This window comes from Drosophila takahashii, chromosome 3R (genome assembly GCF_030179915.1).
Source record: "Drosophila takahashii strain IR98-3 E-12201 chromosome 3R, DtakHiC1v2, whole genome shotgun sequence".
Classification (NCBI taxonomy): Eukaryota; Metazoa; Arthropoda; class Insecta; order Diptera; family Drosophilidae; genus Drosophila; species Drosophila takahashii.
In genome coordinates, this window is record NC_091681.1 from 2,290,871 (window position 1) to 2,310,679 (window position 19,809).

Below are 19,809 nucleotides of genomic sequence, written 5' to 3' on the forward strand. Positions count from 1 at the left end.
TGCTACGGGTACCCACTGGGTTTGGTTTGGGTTATGGTATAGTTGTGGGTGAAAGCTTTGCTTGACGGCTACAGTTCTATATTGTTGTTGGGGTTTGGGAGGTAATATTGGTGCCCTTGCTAAATATGAAGTCTTTGGTGTCTGACTGTTCCTAGTGTTTTGATTCTCGAGCAAACTACACAAATGTAGAGCGTGTCCTAAATCGCGAGTGCACAGTTTCCTGTGAGGCATCTATGTTGGCGATCTGGTTTAAAATCAATGACAGCTGTTGATACACTGCCTGGTAGTAATCGACTATACTGTCACTACCTTGATTAAGAGCATAAAGCTGGTAATTCAAAGTCTTTAGGTCCCTCTTGTCCGCAAAATGCGCTGTTAGGCATTTTGATATAGCCAATCTAGGGGTGTGTTATATGATTCTAGAACTGCATCTGCTTGACCGATAATTTTGTTTCGGATTGCTAGTAAAATTCCGTAGTATTTGGGTGAGCCGATTCTGATTTCGTAGATTTTCAACACCCTTTCTACGCTTTTTTTCCATGAAGAGTATTCGCTTTTATTTTCTAAAAAATCCCTAAGTGTACGTACGATGTCTGGTAATTTATCTAAGTCACTAAGATTGTGCGATAGTTCTCTTTTAATTGTTTGGTCTGCATATTTTGAAAAATCCTTTTTAGGATTAAGTATTTCTTTCACTAAGTTGCTAAGATTTGCCTCTAAGACAGTTTTTATTTTTCTTCAATATCCCTCTCAGTCATGATTCGTGGATTTGAGTTGTCTACGGCAAGATTTGCTAGTCTGTCTGCTAGATCTTGTTCGGGCATTTGGGGATATATGAGCACTAAAGAATTGAGATTAGATATCTAATTTTAATTACTCAGAATTCGGAAGTTTGCTACTTAAATAATTCTGAAGTGGGTTTTTGATTGCAGTGTGGGTTTATCAATTGTTGTATGTGAATGTTTTTTAGCTATGGTGTGGATTTTCCTTAATTTCTATTCGTGTAAATTTGGTTTCTTTCAATTTAGAATTTTTCTATGTTTCAATAGATTCTCTTAAAACTATTCTTACAGTAAGATCATATCTCGGCGTGCTGGCGCGAAGACAGGCTCGGCAGATTCCGGTTTATCCTGCACTGTAGCGATTCCTCCTCAGTGCTGGTTTACTGTGGGGCACGGGTACGGGTACTAAAGGGATCACGGCATACAACAAGAACAAATTTTATTGCATTGGTCAGAAATGCAGAATGGCATATTCCCAAAGTTGATCGAACCCAGCCAAGTGCATACAACAAGAACAATACGTAATGCATTGGCCAATAATTGTCTTACTTTTGTAATGATGGGTGTTAACTTATATATACTTTACAGAGTCGGAAACGCTATCTTCCCTTTTACTTTACGAGTAACGGGTATAATAATTTGTAAGTATAGCATTAACAAAAGTAGAAATGAACAAGAGAGAACGCTATAGTCGGGTGCCCCGACTATCAGATACCCGTTACTCAGCTAAAGGAAGTGCGAAGGAGGTGGAGATAAAAACTTTGATCCGCCGTAACTTTTTAACGAATGGTCCGATTTAAAAAATTTCTTCTACATTTCGATAGGTATTGATAAACAACATAAAACTGCATTTTTACTTTTCCGAAATATTGAAATTTTAAAAATCGTATATAAGCGATTGTGGGCGTTAGAGGGGGCGTGGCACCCTTTTGAAACAAACTTGCGCTGCGTAGGAACTCCTAGAATCTGCATGCAAAATGTCAATCTTCTAGCTTTTATAATTTCCGAGATCTCAGCGTTCATACAGACAGACAGACGGACAGACAGACGGACAGACGGACAGACGGACAGACGGACAGACGGACATGGCTAGATCGACTCGGCTAGTGATCCTGATCAAGAATATATATAGTTTATAGGGTCGGAAACGCTTCCTTCTACCTGTTACATACTTTTGCACGAATCTAGTATACCCTTTTACTCTACGAGTAACGGGTATAAAAATGGAATTGTTGTTGGCTTGCCTTTGTGTGGACAGCGACATAAAGAATTAAAAAAAAACCTAGAAAAATATGCGACGAATTTGAAAACGATCGGTTGAGCCGTTTAGAAATGCCGATGAACACGGAATTTTAATACGTGGTTTCGAGAAAAAAACATTTAAAGATGCACTTACGTACCTTTAGTCTTAGAGGTTAGGGTACTAGTTTTAGCATAACTCCTAAAGGTTTTGTCCGATTGACTTAAAACTTGTTTTTGTGCTAAGATAAAATGTGATGTTTTTTTAGATACCCTTACAGTAAAAATCACAATTTAACAGGTATACTTTGATTTTTATTTTAAAAATCCAAACATAACACGTTTTCTCAATTTGTATTAAGGAAATCAAATGATTTGATTTGGCGTAACAGTTATTCAATGATTTATATAAAAAATAAAAATCAAAACCAAATATCCTTTAAACCACAAGGAATACAAAAAAACGGAAAGCGCACTTTTAGTTTTTGGATAAATACCTTTCATATGATATATCCAGGGACCGTAATCATTATAAGTGAAAAAATAAAAATTACCCTTTAATGATTATTTGTAAGCGAAAAGAATATCGCTCAGAAATAATGATTATTATGTGAGCGATATTATTCCGCTTAAAAATATCACTCAAAGTGCGATTGCAGCCGTTCTGTACGGCATTTTAGAAAGATTTAAACTTGTGCTTGTAGGTAGAACCACGAAGCACATATTGAGTTAGTAAAATAAGGTGTTTTCTTTGTATAAACTTTTAAAAACGCGATTATTAGTTTACAAGAGGTATGCATAAATACAAAAAGTTGTAGCAACCTTAGGACTTTACTTCATTTATATATTAGCAAAACGACTTAACAAGATATTATGAACTATTCCACATAGACCCAACCCGACATGTGGGCTGGATGTTAGTGTGTTTGTCCACCGTGCTGTAAGCACGAGTTCGATTCCCACAGAAAATTTTTTTTTATACAAAACTCAACCGCTTTTTAAACGGTTTATACAAAGAAAATGTATTTTTTTCTTAGTGTGATATGTGCTCACATCAATAGGCTTTGGGTTGTATAGAAGTTATAGACCTATGTCTTAAATAGGTTCTATGTTGAAATCGATTTTTGAAGAACCGCGAATTCTTAAGAACAACTAATACTTCAGCCTTTGTTAACGAATTTCTACTTACATAAAACCCTTTTCTATACATGGTTTGATATTCAAATTAGTTATGCAAAGGCCGCGAATTCTTAAGAAGAGAATAAGCTGTATCTTAAGAATAAGGGACAATGCTTCTTTAGATTCTAGAGATTTCAAAAAGTGTTCCAGTATATATTGTCGAGCTGGCAGCCTTCATTGGTTAATTAGTTATTGTAGAGTGAGAGAGAAAGACAAGTGCATTTCGACTGCAATCCCTGGGTAAATACGTAAACAACAAGAAAGGAAGCTACCTTCGGCCAGCCGAAGCTTATATACCCTTGCAGATAAAGTAATGCTCACTCGGTGCTATTCCAGGGATTCCAGATTCAGCGTTTCTATTTTTGAATTTTGTTTTTAAAGAGTCAAGAACTAAAACGCCTACTTCCTACAAAGTAACAATGAATTTTCTTATATATCTTTGAATATTCCTATGGGAGCCCTAAGATATAGTGGTCCGATTCGACTCGCTCCGACATATGTACTACCTGCAATAGAAAGAAGACTTTCGGGAAAGTTTCATCGCGATATCTTTAAAACTGAGAGACTAGTTCGCATAGAAACGGACAAGCGGACAGACGGACAAGGCTAGATCGACTCGTCTAGTGATGCTGATCAAGAATATATATACTTTATATGGTCGGAAACGTCTCCTTCACTGCGTTGCAAACATCTGACTGAAATTATAATACCCTCTACAAGGGTATAAAAACAAAGGCTAGAAGTATCTCCTTTGCTGACTTTAAAAATGATACCATTTAACGGGATGCAGAAGCCAAGTTCAATTTTTTTTTGTCAGAGGTGGTACGTCTGCATTCGCTACATAGGACTCTGCAAAAAAAACGCCGAAAATCGGCACAGAAAAGCCGTGGCGTCCAAGTGAGTTTTATTTCTGAGCGAAAATATAAAAATCAACAATAATCATTATTTTTGAGGAATATTATAAAAATCCCAAAAATAAAAATCATGGCGATAATTAATAGATTAAGCAAAGTCGATCACTATGGTGTTTTCCTTTTTTGCGTATGTCGATCCTAAGTGCCTGATTTTTTGGTTCAAAAAATATATCAATAATCATTATTTACGGTCCCTGGATATATCACATGTCTATTAAAAACAAATGTTCAGGATTCTAAAATTAATATTATTAATATGCCACATATACATTAGGGTGGGTCGATTTGGAGGTGAACAAATCGTAGCACTGTGGGGCGCCTAGAACAAAAAGCCTGCCAAGATCGTTTTTTTTTTTAAGATTTTCCAAAATGTTGCAATGCAACTTTAAAAACAAGTTTAGATATTTAAGTACATTTTCTGAAAAAATTAGCCTGCCCTTTTGTGCCTCTTCTGAGAAAACCGCAGTTTAAGCTAGCAAGAAATGTTCTTAATTTGAAATATCGTCAGCCCTGGTTATCCGCGCGCCCTAACATCATGAAGATATTTTACTTATGTGAAGGTATTGATGAAGATAATGATAAATTAATAAACAAATTTTATTTTAAAATTTTAAATTATGTTATTTTACTAAAAATACAGATATGAAATAAATACCGGTTTCTACCAGTTTTTTTTAAAAAAGGGCTATATTTCCTTGATTGATTCTATGACATCTATAAGATTTTATTGACCAATTAAAAAAAAAAGGTAAGCATAGAGCTAAAATGATAAATAATGCCTTAATCCCAATTTATATGAACCAATATTGAAATAAAACCGAGACATTCCCCTTTGTAATAAGCGTTTATATGGCAGCTATAGTTATAGTTAACCGATTTGAACAATTTTTTTTTTCAAAAATCAAGTTAAATTAAAAAAAAATATTGGGAAACTTAGAACCCTATAACTAATGTATTTATATTTTTTTTCTTAAAAAAACAATTTTTTTTTCTTAAAAATTTTCTACAACAAAAAAAATTTCACTAAAAAAATTCACCTTATGATGTTTTTTTACATATTTAATTGCCTTTAAGAATGCCCCATCAAAAGATATTCGCTATAGGGCTCCGCTGATTTAAGGCAGACTTTTGGCTTTTTCGCCCCACTGTGCGTAGGGGGGAACGTATTCAATCACTATGGACGGCAGTCCATGTAGTGACGAAGCGCACCAGGAGAGTGTGCGAAGGCGACTACCATATATACACGAAGAAATGAAAATCTACTGTGATGGTCCGATCATAATGAATGATACACCTATCGAAAGGTATTGCAGAAACTAACAGGATTGCATACCAAGACTCTAAGAAAATCAATTGGCTTGGGAGAGAGAGCGGTGAAAGTAAAAAAGTGAAAATTTCGAAATTTGGAGCTGTTGGAGCTGTTGGGGCCGGTGGGGATAAATGCCCCCTCGCAATGTTTTAATTGTATTCCTTTTGAAAATACCCGTCGAATGAGGGGTCATTCCGACGCTCCATTCAAAAGTTATAGCCAAAATAAGATTTTCTTCGTCTTCCCAAAATGAAAATTTAATTCTGTTTGTCAGTTTTTCAGTTTGTCCAAAACATGTTTTTTAAGTTTTGAAAATTTGAGATGACGTTGATCACATCGATATAAAAAACTTTTGATCTACCTTTTTTGGAAAAACTCGCTAGTTTAGCGGGAAAACAGCTAAAGGTAGCTAAAATTCGGAAAGCCTTAACTTCTATACTACTAAAGCTACAGGCTTGTGCTGCATCTCGTTTGAAAGGTATTTTTAAATGCTATAAACGCCTTCTATATGCAATTTGTGTAAATGTAATACTTAAAAAAATATGAACAAAAGGCAATTTTTTAAAACTTTTTTTTTAGCTTTTTTTTATTTTTCTCAAAAACGGCTCTAACGATTTTCTTTAAAACCTTAAACTGTATAGCCCCTGAGATTCCTTAAATTTTGCTATATAACACATTACTGTAAAAAGTCACGTTTAAAAGTTATTTTTATTCGAAAATGGCCACTTTTGCCAGCTCGAACAATTAACGCTCCCTGAGTATTGAATTTTGTGGGAGGGTATCCGAACATCCATATAGGAATCTTTTGTTCTACGACTTTTGGAAAAAGCCGCTACTTTAGCGGGAAAAAGCTAAAAATAGCTAAATTTCGTTAGTTTGTAAGTTCTACACTACTAAAGGTACCGACATGTGCTATACATCGTTTAAAAGGTATTTTGAAATACTTGAACGCCTTTTTAACTTAATTTGTTTAAATACAATGGCTTACAAATTATGATTGACCAATTTAAATTTAAATGTATGTATATATTAGCTCCTATGAGAGCAAATGTAAACAAACAAAAACTTCTGATATCAAATAAAAACACCTCTTAACGAGGTAAAAAACTAGTGACGATCGCACCTTTAACATACAAAAGTTCTGATATCAACATTTGTGACGAAAAATTATTACACTCGTCATTAAATAAACTTTCTAATATTTTTTCATTCGGCACGCTGCAATAGAAAATGCCTGTGAAGGGAAAAAGACTGGAATAGTTTGCTACATTTGTATGGACGGGAAAAAAGATATTAATAATATTAAAGTCACAAGTCCATTGAGTGATAAAGTACAAAAAAATCAGATAACAAATTAAGGCGTCGAATTCGCGGTTATTTGTAACCAAATACAACGATTTTTTCAGGCGTGGTACATTTAAATCCGCTTAAAAAAACCATTCCAAATTTGTGCGCTCTCAAATCGACATTAAACACTAGTGAGTGCCAGTCTGTTGAAATGCTTAAAATTGTTGTGTTAAACAAAAAAAATCGATTTAGCGTTGCTTGTGAACGGTTGTATTCACTTCTGTGCTCTGACTTTTTTATCTTTTTCAATGATTTTTTGCGAGTGTCTTGTGTTTCTTTTATAAACAAAGCTTAGCCCAACAATTGTGTTAGCGTTTTAAATAAATAGGCCAATAAACGTGTACATGGTTATAGTTATTTAAACATTTCTATTGCATTTGTTTAATCGCTTGACTGCGTCAATTACGCGTCAATTACTCGCTCTAAACTTTCTAAAACTCTTGTAATCTCTCTCCCACTCTCCCGCTCTCCCGCTCTCACTCTCTCTGAACTTGCTGTTCTTCTAATTTCTGCCTCTTGCTTGCTTTACATTTCTACACTACATTTTACATTTCTACTCCTACACTTTTCGTTATTTTGTGTCTTTGCAGTTTTGGAATTTGATCCCAGTGCCAAATATACTTGATGTATTTTTTTTTCACATTTTATTCCTTTTTCTTTGAATAACTTTTTTTTTCTTTATAATGGCTCTTATCTGTACCAAGAAAAGTTGTTCCGATGTCAACTAAAGAATCTTTTGTTATCTGCTAGCGAATCGGTCATGCACGTCACATATGCAAAATTTACTGGCATGTGAGTCCTGCAAGGAAATGACAGTCGAGATGAGCAGCTTTATGAGGCAGACTCGAGACGCCCTATTAAACCTTTCACGAGTTTTTAAACAGTACAATGACGTGTTCAATTCAGTTTGGGATTAGTTTAATAAAAGGAAATTCTTATTAGCCGAGTCGCATAAACGCAAAAAAGCCAGCCAGTTAATAAGATTGTGAAACAATACAAAACACTAAACTCGGTAGCTGCAGCAGTTTCTGTCGGCACAGGGGTAAGCGAGCCTAACTGTGCCTATGGAAACAGCTAGTTCTGGAAGGCAACCTGAGGCACAGAATTCGGTACTGGCCGAAGATAGTAGATACAGTAGCCGAGCGAGGTTCAGACTCCTCCTGGGGGTCGAGAGAGAATGTCGGTTGTTCCACATAGGAAGCAACTATTCGTATCTAGATTTATCCCAGATGCAACATCCGAGGATGTTTGGAGTTTATTCGTGAAAAAGACCCATCGTAGGACATTGCTGTTGAACAATTTCGTTTTTCTTACGCTCGTAGGATATCATCTTTTAAAATATTGGCTCCGCCTGATGTGTTTAAAGTACTGCTTTCTGAAAGCTTTTGGCTTAATGATGATTTGTTTATAAAAGAACTTGCTCCTAATAAACCAAGAACAAATAAAAGGTTCTATGGTGCCAAAAAACTGATAAGTTTATTTTTGGCTTACCAAAATGTTGTAGGGGGAGGGGGTGCTCTGATCGCCGTTACCTCTACCCTAAATTCGGAGAGAATTCACTCTCATGTCCCTAATAACATAGAATTTGTTAGTGTAAAAGTTTGCCTGCAATCCTTGTCTATTTTTGTTACATGTTCTTATATTCCACCTGGCTCTGGCTTAATAATTTATAAGCAATATCAACCTGCTATTAAAACTATTCTATCCTCTCTTTCCAACAGAGACCTTTTGATCGTTTTGGGTTGATTTCAATCTCCCTGATATTTATTGGTCCCCTCCTCACTTGTCACTATTCCCTTATCCGACCATAAGAAAAATCATTAAATGGACATTTAGATCTTGTGTTTGATCTTTATAACTTTATGGACATCGAAAGTGCCACTGAACTTTTCTATAGTGTCTAAAAACTTTTTTATGAATGCGTTCCTGATAGGCTTGGACGTTGATGCACTATGGTCAGTACAAACAAGTGGCCCTTACGACACCAAGCAAAGCTTGTTACGCGCGGAGCCCTAAACCGTTTTGGGCAAGTAAGCGGAATCGCGGACATGGAGAAAATACGATATAACAATAGACAGTTTAAAATACATGCTTACAAAGAATTTATAAATTATTTGAAGACAGAAAATACATAAGTTTATTATAATTAGTAGCAATGGGGGTATCTAACAGTAAGACAGTGAATTATAGTCGTCACACAGAACACGAAAAGGATCATGCAGGGCATAATTATATCTACATATTGGCAGGGACAACGGACGAAAACGGCGAACTGTTCTACAGGCTACATTCCAGTTAAGTGAACTAAGAAGGAAAGGGGAGTCGACATCACCTTTAATAAGTTTATGTAAGAACATAACTCCATGACACTACGATGGTAGAGGGTTGGTAAGTCGAGCAGGCGCAACCTCGCAAGATAAGAGGGCAGTCGACTACCTGTGTCCCAGTGTAATCCCCTCAGAGCAAATAAAAGGAATTGTTTTTGGACAGACTCTAACATATTTTGGTAACAGCTAATTTGAGGAGACCATATACAAGAGCAATATTCCATAGACGGACGAACAAGAGAAACATACAAAAGCTTTGTTGTGTAAGGATCATCGAACTCCCTTGACCAACGTTTCATAAATGCAAGAAGACTTCTGGCTTTATTAGATATAGTAGATATATGGTCTTTAAAACTAAGTTTATGATCAAATAAAACGCCAAGATCCTGAACTGATAAAATTCGTTCAAGGGCGTTATTTCCAATAGAATAAGAAAACAGAGATGGATTACAACGATAAAAGGTCATAAAGTTACATTTGGAATAGTTTAAATTTAACATGTTAATCATGCACCACGTATACAAACAGTCAAGATCTAATTGAAGGTCATTAAATGAGCTAGGTAAACACATGGACAAACAAAGCTTGACATCGTCTGCATACATTAAAACGGTAGACGATTTTATAACATTAGGTAGATCAAGCAGGTTTCTTATCCAGAGGATTATTGCGGGGTGCTTGCTGGTTGCTTCTAGGCGATCCATTATAGCATCCGTCTTGACATTATTGAATGCTTGCTTTAATATGTAGGGCTCTCTCATCGGTTGCTTCTAGCGAATGAAGTGCCGTTTCCACAGATTTTCCTTTGGTATAGGCGTGCTGGTTGGATGACATGAGTCTCCCTACACCTTTCCTGATGTGTAGATTCAGCAGCTTTTCCAGTGTTTTGATTTTAAAAAATGTAAGGCTTATCGGCCTGTAATCGTTGGGGCTTGCGTGACAGCAGTTTTCCGCTTTTGGGAGGAAGTCAATCCGAGAGGTCCTCCATTGGATTGGGATATCCTTTTGGATTGGGTGATCCTTTTCTTGGTCGCCTGTAGCACGACTGGAAATATTCGATCTAGTCCTGATGCTTTATAGTCCTCAAAGAAGTCTATGGCCCAGTTGATTTTCGTAGTTGTTATTAGATTGTTTAGGGGGCCTTCTTCGCCACTTGCTTTGTCTTGGATCGTGCTTGCGTCTTGGACATCCGTGCATCCTGGGAAGAGCGATTGCATAAGTGCTGTTAGGGCCTCTCCACTGCCCTCAGTCCACTGTCCGACGTTGCCTTTTGGCTGACTCTGTATAGAAGGTTGTTTAAAAGCCGCTTCCGGAGTCTAGCTGTTTACGGGACATTCTCGATGCTGGAGCAGAAGATTTTCCACGAGCTTCTCTGTGCCCTCCGTATTTCCTTCTTGTAATCCCTAAGAAGGATTTTGTATTCCTGCCTTTTTGGCGATTCTGAAGAATTCTCGGAGGTTATTTCTTTGGAGTGTCAGTTCCCGATTCCACCATGGTGGCTTGGCTTTCTTCCTTGATCTTGAAGTCGGGCATAATGCGTGGTATACATCCAGTAATTCCTTGTTCAGGATCTCTAGGGACATTTCTCTGTTTCTCTTGGATTTTACTACGCCTGGGCTAGTCGCGAGTTTCGAGCAGCTCAGCTCGTATGGTGGCGCCGGTCTGTCGTTTGCCATGTAGCAGGAGGCTACTAAGAGGCGCTGCTCCTCACTTTCTAGCATCACCGCAGTCAAGTCGTCAGAGCTGTAAGGTGGCATAGGGTTAGCATGGATACTTTTCCGCACAAGTACGGCGCTTCTGTTCCTGCTTACCGTTGGTGAGTAGAATGTATTGTAGTTTAAGGACCTTAGTCCGGCCACAATATTGCCCAAGGCAATCAATGGCTCTTAAACCAAGGCTATGTCGACGAGTCCTTGCTCTAGGGCAATCAGGACCTCCGCTGATGCGAGTCTGCTTTTATGGAAATTGAGCTGCAGCACCCTTTGTGTCATGGGTGGCTGGCTCATCTCCGCTCGACGTGTTGGAGCAAGTTCCTGGGCGGCATCCACGATGGCTTCCAGACCTAGGTCCTTCTCCACCGCGCCTTCCTGCAGGATGTGTGCGCCTTTGTCGTCGGGGTGACGCTTCTTGAGGAGCAGGTAGACTCTACCCGTGCCCCACGCCATCTTCCCGAATCTTGGGTACAGCAGATCATCCGCGTCCTTGTTATACCCGTTACTCGTAGAGTAAAAGGGTATATTGTATTCGTTCAAAAGTAGGTAACAGCTAGAACTAAGTGTTTCCGACCCCATAAAGTATATACATTCTTGATCAGGGTCACTAGCCGAGTCGATCTAGCCATGTCCGTCTGTCCGTCTGTCTGTCCGTATGAACGCTGAGATCTCGGAAACTACAAAAGCTAGAAGGTTAAGATTTTTTCTTCGGCCTCCTACGCAGCGCAAGTTTATTTCAGCCGAGCGCCACGCCCCCTATAACGCCCACAATCGCCCACTAACGATTTTAAAATGTGTCATGCGCCCACATCCTTAAAGATTTCCGAGAAGTATAAATGCAATTTTGTTGTGTATATTTATACCTATCGAAATGTAGAAGACATTTTTCAAATCGGATCATTCATTAAAACGTTATCAATCAAAATTGTTTATATATCTATCTTCCCCGCACTCCCTTTAGCTGAGGTTCGAATATTAGATAGTCGGGACACCAACCCGAGTACAGCGTTTGAACTCCCTCGTTGGTTAGTGGGCTGTCCATGTGGAGAATCTTCCGATTCGCCGTTGTGACGTCTGGATTCTGCCTGAAGCAGCTTCAGCGCCCTTGGATTGCGACGGGGAAGAACACTTTCGCCTTTGGTATGGCTGAAATAAATTCCCTGCCCACAACCTTTAGCTTGGCGCCCTTCCACAGCTCCTCCAGTTGGCAAACCGTTTGCGTCAGCCACTTCCTGGTCGGATCATCGTTGCACATCGAATGTGGGCCTGATCTTAATCTTGAGAGCTGCCTTGTATTGCGCCTTAGCCTTCATTCCCTCGCTTGTACTCTTCGGTCCTTTCCTACGCGTGGAGTTGGAACCTGGTACAGGCAAGCGGGAATGGCTTGTCTCGGCGCGGGCGGGAGAGAATTGGCAATTCGTCGTTTAGAAGGATTTTCATTTCAATGATTGTCAATTTTGACTTTACCGGCTTGTAATTCGTTAATAATTCACGCACGATTTGCTTCGCACACGCCCTGGCATATTCGCTTTGTATCGAGTTCCTCGATGTTAATAACCGTTTCGATTTTCAGCAAGTTAGCTGGATTTTTTCATCGCAAAGATTATTTATATTTTGCATACGCAAACCACTGGGACCGAACGAAATTTTTGCTTGCAAACACAATTCCTCCCCAATGATCATTTGAGTGTCAATAAAAACGAGCGAAAATATGAAAAAATTAAAATCGTAGGCGCTGTTATTGATCCACACTGCTTGCTTGCACTGTCCAACTGGCTTGATCTTATTGGCATTGCGATTTTTTCCAAATCCAATTATACATTTACTGCCTGTGTCGAACAGTGCAATACAATTTTGTGATATAATTGAAACAACTTTGCTCGTCATATTGTTGTGCTCACTTAAAACTCGCTCGTTTGGCTTGCAGCCAGACTGTTTCGACACTTTGGGGACAGTTTTTGGAGATGTGACATAATTGGTTGCATTTAAAACATTTTCTGCACTTCTCTTTCTTGTTGGAGCCCCTAGACAGGTGTCCCTTCTCGCCACAATTATAGCAAACGATTTCTTTCTTGCCACCTTTAAAACCACTGTGCACTGCTTGAGCTTTCTTGTCCCTCACACTGTATTCGCTGAAATAAGATTTTGCTCTGATTTTTTGGTACTCCTTCAATGTGTAGTTGAATTTGGTCATGTTTTAGCTCCATAAAGCATGAATTTGTTAATTGAGAGTTCATTGATACCGTCGGTCACGTATTGGATGAGAGCATCTTTCTCAAAATTTCCCCGTAAGGCAATATCTTTCATACGGTAAAATATTCCTGTACATTTCGCGCGTCGTTTGCTCTCTTCAAGTTGCATGTGTATTTGTTTGCTGCTTACTCTCGATCTGAATTCGGTTAATAAAGATTTTTTAAAAGCTCTACGCGAATGCATTCCTTTCTCGCTTAACACAAACAATTTTACAATCCCTTTGAGCGATTTTTTCATCAGCTTTTGCATTTCGTTTTCAACCCATAAGTACAGCTTGGTCCTCAAAATCACTTATCCAGACATGGACAGGAATTTCGTCTGTACCCTCGAGTTGTTTTATAGATTCCCCTATATCGCGAAAACTTAAAGCGAAACGAGGCATCTCGTTGCACTGAATTGGCACTGGTTGCGAATTATTCTTTCGCTCTCTTGCACTTGTTGGATTTCTTCCTGTGGACTTTGCAATTACACTCTCTTCTTCGCCTTCTCTCTCTTTATAAGATTTTTTCGGATCTTCCACTTAGTAGACAGCGAGAAGTTGGCCAAATCGAAGGTTGCGAAAAACATGCAATTGCATGTTTGACGTCGTGGCTTATGTTTAAAACTAGGCATATTAAATCCCTTTTAGTTAGTTTTGCCTGCACATATACACTATTGGCTTTATACACTGCGTCATTTTTGTCGTATTGGAAGCCAGAAAATTCGCGAAGCCGTTTGCGAATATTCCTCTCTCTTTCTTTTTCAAACACGAATTTGTACAAATGCTTCCCTTTCATGCAGTTTTTAGATTATTTGAAATTAAATCGCTTATAGACTATTTACACTAGGGTGGAGTTATGGAGTTATAAATATGCTGTGTAAAGGCAACCAGATGTGGGTAAAAAAAAAAAAACAAGAAAGGAAGCTACCTTCGGCCAGCCGAAGCTTATATACCCTTGCAGATAAAAGAATGCTCACTCGGTGCAGTTCCAGGGATTCCAGATTCAGCGTTTCTATTTATTTAAATTTTTCCTACAAAGTTACAATGAATTTTCTTATATTTGTTTGAATATTCCTATGGGAGCCTTAAGATAAAGTGGTCCGATCCGGCTCGCTCCGACATATATACTACCTGCAATAGAAAGAAGACTTTTGGGAAAGTTTCATCGCAATAGCTTTAAAACTGAGAGACTAGTTCGCATAGAAACGGACAGACGGACATGGCTAGATAGACTCGGCTATTGATGCTGATCAAGAATATATATACTTTATGTGGTCGGAAACGTCTCCTTCACTGCGTTGCAAACACCTGACTGAAATTATATACTACAAGGGTATAAAAAAAGTGCAAAGCAAGCAAATCACGCGTTCGAGAAGCTCCGTCTTAAAAACCGAAAAAAACTTAAAACTCGGCTGAAAAAAACAAAAACTGCTAACTGCATAAGCATAAACATAAACACCATTAAAAGAATCTAAACTTATTTTTTGGCCGGAATAAATCGGTTTTAAACTTTAAAATCACTTTTAAAAAAAAGGCGACAATCAGAAGTGCAACAACAAATATCCAAATTGAACTGTTACACTGCAACGAACACTAAAACTAGCATAGAGCAGAACTAAAGCATAGAGACAAAAAACACTCAACACAACAAAACGCTCAACCAAAAACACTCATCACCAACACCACTAAGGCTTCAGCAACAAAAAAGCCTGAGGAAGGAAACACACTCCGATCTGAAGGGAGCCCGTGACTCCGATGTTCAGCTGCTGTAAACGATCGACCTCAGATTTTCCGAGCTCAAGGAGAGTCTTGCGGGAGAGATCCGAGATGGTGGGGCACGCATAACCGGCAGCCTGAAGGAAAATTTCAAGCTGATAGCAGCTGATTGCAACAAGCTCTCTCTGCGAGTCACTCAATTGGAGAACGAGGTGAGAGAGTTGGGCACGTTGAAGCAAAGGATCCAAGAACTGGAGGTGAAGCTGGCCATACCCAGCGCGTCGAAGAGTTGGATGGCCTCCTGCAACGCACAGGCTGAGTCTGAAGTTGCCTGTGACTTGCGCTGGCATGGTGTCCCACGAGTCCAGGGGGAGAACGTGAGAGCACTTTTCAACGCACTGTGCTTCTCACTTCAACTGACCCCGCCGCCGAAAATATGATTCATTTTTCGAATGCGACCGCGACAGTCGGGGCATACAATTGTGGATTCAATTATTATTATAAAAATGGAACACGTGCACGATAAAGCAGCTCTGCTGCGTGCGATCGGGGCATACCGGAGAGAGAAGAAATGGCAACTGCGCTTAAAGCTTATCGGCCTAGACTTGCCAGCGTTTATATATATAAAGAAAGAATAGATCAGGTCTAAGCATCTGTCATTTAAACGCCCAAAGCCTCACACGAAAAATTGAAGAATTTAGATACCTCTTTATCAATTCAAGCGTCGATGTGATATGTGTGTCTGAAACTTGGTTTGTCCCAAATTTATGTGATGTCTTAGTTGAAGGTCCATCCCTAGTAAAATAAACAACACAAACAACAAAAACTAGATGTCATTACTCGATATTTGGAGTTAACCCATGGGAAACACTTTTTTGGCGTAATCGGGATACTTGCTAACTCGATAGGTTAACCCACATAGTGTGACTAGACTGTTAGACACGCCATAATTGAAAAAAATGTGTGTTTCACGAAGGGGGTATGTGTCTCTTCCACGTCGTACAACTTTCACGTATTCACCTTTCTCGGATAATTCCCGGCGAGCTCTCAAATGTGGGTTTTTATTAGTTTTAAAGAATATAAGTTTGTTTAGGTGTTTAATTAAATGAATCAATTATGTTACGATGTGATTATAATTAAGACCATCGTCGTGTCGTTTTGCTCTTCACACAAGCACGTCTTCCTTGGATTAGATCTCCTCAAATTTGGCCGGCGGGTATTTGGTATAATCCCCACAAATAGCAGCAGGAAGAATAACGGATGGCCGGCCGCCAGAGTGGCGAAGAAAGTTCAGAGACTAAAGGGTGAAGAATGAGAGAGTGGAGAGTCTAACTCCGGAAAAACATAGCTTTGACGGAGAGAGTTTAGAAAGTTAGTACGGAAAGTGAGAGAGTGGAGAATATGCTGGCAGAGCCAGAGTGCCGAGTGCGAAGGGAAATAACGGAACTCCGCGACTTCGAACTCTGCCATGAGCTTTGGACCAGTAGGACAAGTGCCACATCTCAGCAGCGGAGCGGCATTCAGGTGTGCCATATGCACCAAAGTGGTGGTTGGAGGGGACTTTAATGCCTGGGCCGAGAAGTGGTGGTGCCCATCTACAAACGCCAGGGGACGCGCTGTCACAGACACCATGGCATCGCTCGTTGTCCTGCTTAACGATGGCTCCCAGCAAACCTTCAACAGAGCCAGTGGTGGATCCATAATCGATCTCACGTTCGTGAGCAGTTCCTTAGCTAGCCGAACATCCTGGAGGATTGGCGATGTGTACTCAGCCAGTGATCAATCCGTAACAGCGAGCAACAGACTGCCGCCGGCTGTACACAGGAAAACCTACCGACAGGACACGTTTAGGACCCAAACCTTTGCCAGAGCGCTGGAAGGCTTGTCGGTCTTCGAGGGGGCCACTGCAAACGAGGTAGCAAACATGCTGGCAGCTCGTTTATAGGAATCATAGTGATCATAGCATTGACCAGCGAAGGACATTCCGCAAGCACCATTCGCCTGTGTACTGGTGGACTGGGGAAATCGAGAGTCTGCGGAAGACCTGCCATCGGGCACGGAGGTTGGTCCTGCGTTCACACCGAACCTGGACTTACTCAAATGTACAACGCTGCAAGGAAGGCACTTCATTCCCCATTGCACTAGGGGAATCAGTGACTTCATATGCCCTGTCACGGAGGCCGAACTCCATGCGACTGCTAGGGGCCTACACAATAAAAAAAACACCTGAACCGGATTTAGCCCCGAATGGAGCAGTCAATGCACTGCAGCGCAGAGTACAGAGGCTGTCCTAATCTGGAGACGGTGTAGATCCTGGTCGGTGGGACTACAATTCAGTCTCAGCATGCCCTGAAGTATCTAGGAGTGATTCTAGACACTTACCTGTCGTTCCGCGAGCACCTCGAGTACACGAATAAGAAAGCGAGGTAGACGACAAGATCGCTTTGCAGGATCCTGCTGAACACGAGTGGCCCGAAATAGGACAGGAGGATACTCCTCGCAAGTGTGGTCAAGTCACAATTGCTGTATGCTGCACCGGTGTGGGCGAAGGCCACGGCTAAGGATTGCTACATGGGAGAGGTACACTCGACATATCGTCTGGGAGAACAGGTACGGGAATCCAAGGATATCGGTACCATCCTGAGTCTCATACAGGCAGATCCGAGGGCCAAAGCCGAGACCAGGGCCCGCTCCAGAATGAGAACTGGCAGAAAGCATGGTATACTTTGAGCAAAGGACGGTGGACCCACAAGCTCATCCCTTGCATCGAGGCGTAGGTAAACCGCAAGCATGGCCAGGTGGACGACTACCTAACGCAGGCGCTAAACGGGCACGGCCGGAGCTACCTACAGTAGTACGGACATGAGACGGAGGATGGTTGCCAACAAGGCGGTAGCGGGATGGCGGAGGACGCTCAGCACGCCCTGTTTGAGTGCCACCGGTTCAACCACGAGGAGATAGAGGCAACTCTAATATTTTGTATCAAAAAATCATCGTTTCTGTGGCGATATTACTGGGAATTGTCCATAGATCAGGATTTTAAAATTTTTGATAGGTGTTAATAGTATTTAAGTATTGGGTATTAACAAAATGGCACCACAACTTTTACAAAATCTGTAAGGATGGGGGCACCAGGCTTTTTTAAAAGTCCTTTAAAGCGAATGTAGGCGTACGAGTGGGCGTGACGCTCATTGTGAATCAAACTTGCGCTGCGTAGGAAGCCCAAGAATATGTGTGATTAATCCCAACTTTCTAAGTATTGTAGTTTCCAAGATCTCAGCGTTCATACACGTTCTTGTTTTTTTTTATAATTAATATTTTATACCTAGTAGTAGCCTAGTAGCCCTTTTTACGTTTTCTTTAATAAATTAAATTTATTCGGTTCCCTGTCTTTATACTTACAGTGCCTTTTAGCACTCACCACAATGTCTGTAAGATCTTCCATCTTTCATTGGCGCAGGTGAATGCACTTGTCGAATAGTAATGATAGGATTAAGAGACAAATTGCGCGCCGCTTTTCAAATAATTTAAATGTTGCATTAACATAGACAGGTTTAAGCGTTAAGGGCGTTTGTAGGCGATACATTACGCGTTACAACTTTTATTAAGCCAATAGATAGGTATTGGCGAAACAAATACATATCACCTACAATTTTCATAATAGCGTCAAAACTGTGGTCGGCACAGCTTTTCGAGGTTTGTGGGCGTTAGAGGAATACCAAGAATCGGTATGTTTTATACCCATCTTATAGCTTTTATAGTTCCCGAGGGCGGACGGACATGGCTAGATCGACGCGTCTAGTGATTGAGTACTATCCCAAAAATATAAAATTAATTTTGCCGGAAACATTTGATTTTACCTATTCAGTTAAGCAAAAAATAAATGGTTTGCTTTTTTTTAATTTCAGAGAATACTTAAAATTACAAAAATACTTTCGAATACCAAGGAAGACCCTGAAATTGGAACGTTTCTTGAAGGAGGATACTCTGAAGAATCTGAAGCCGAATCCAATATTCTTATGGAGGATAATTTACTTAATAGCTTGGATAATTGGCTTGAAAGATTGTTTGATGGGAAAACACAGAAATACTACATCAATTATTGGCCAGACTTTACTACTAAGTGATTAAACTATGTAAATGAAATGTTTCTAATTAATGCAAGCTTAAAGTTCATTAAAATTCAATATAACACTTCAATTCAATAATTGGACGCGTTCAGCAGAACAACATGATCCAAGGACTTTGCATCAGGGATTTTGCATCAGGTAGCGGTAGCAGTAACAGACAGACAGACGGACAGAAGTGAGTCCTGGAACAGGTCCGGGAAATTCGATTCCGTGCGATTCTTTCGAAAGTGAAAACTAGAGCAGGGTCGATAGACAAAAAAGTATTACAAAAAGTTTAAGTTCGTTAATAATTTATTTACACGTTAAAGTTCACATATACACAATAATAATAAACGCCTTAAATTAGGTTTAAGTTCTATTTTTGATCGCAATTGATAATTATCAGAAGATTATAACGCAGGGGTCGTTTCCGACCCCATATAGTTTATAAATTTTTGAGCAGTGCACACTGGTCCCAATGCTCGATATTCTTGCATAAACTATAAATATGAAGCTACGGACTTGAAACTTGGTACACTATATAGTTATTATTTATGGAAAATCTGGACCAAATTTTGTGCCGATCGGGCCACGCCTTCCTTTCCGCCCCATAGAAACCAATGCACCCTGGGACAAAAATTTACAAAATATCCAGGAAAATTGGTCCAATATATCCAAAAAATTTTAAATATATATAAAATAACTTTAGTAAATATCTCCTCTATTAAATTTTGCTTGAAAACGTAATGCAAGAAAACTTTATTTCTGCGCCTTATACCTTGGAACTATCCGAGAGCATTTTTTATTCCAGCATCAACATAAGCAACAAAGTTCTTAATGCTCTTTTTCAAAGGATCCTCTATGTTTTGCTTTAAGTTTCCAAATCGATGCTGCAACACAAAGTTGTAAGGGCTTTCGGTTTCGCGTCCATGTGCCAGCCGA

At 39.7% G+C, this 19,809-nt stretch overlaps 1 protein-coding gene across 6 annotated transcripts in view; it reads left to right on the forward strand.

Moving 5' to 3' along the window:
• The window catches only part of l(3)80Fg (dnaJ homolog subfamily C member 16 l(3)80Fg), a 426,789-nt gene extending 407,831 nt beyond the window's left edge, over positions 1-18,958 (forward strand). For all 6 annotated transcript variants that reach the window (XM_070216484.1, XM_070216483.1, XM_070216480.1 and 3 more), the window contains one exon: positions 18,667-18,958. In XM_070216484.1, coding sequence (XP_070072585.1) covers positions 18,667-18,885 — 219 coding nt within the window. In that variant the 3' untranslated portion in view covers positions 18,886-18,958. The remainder of the gene's footprint in view (positions 1-18,666) is intronic.
• Positions 18,959-19,809: the final 851 nt, after the last annotated feature.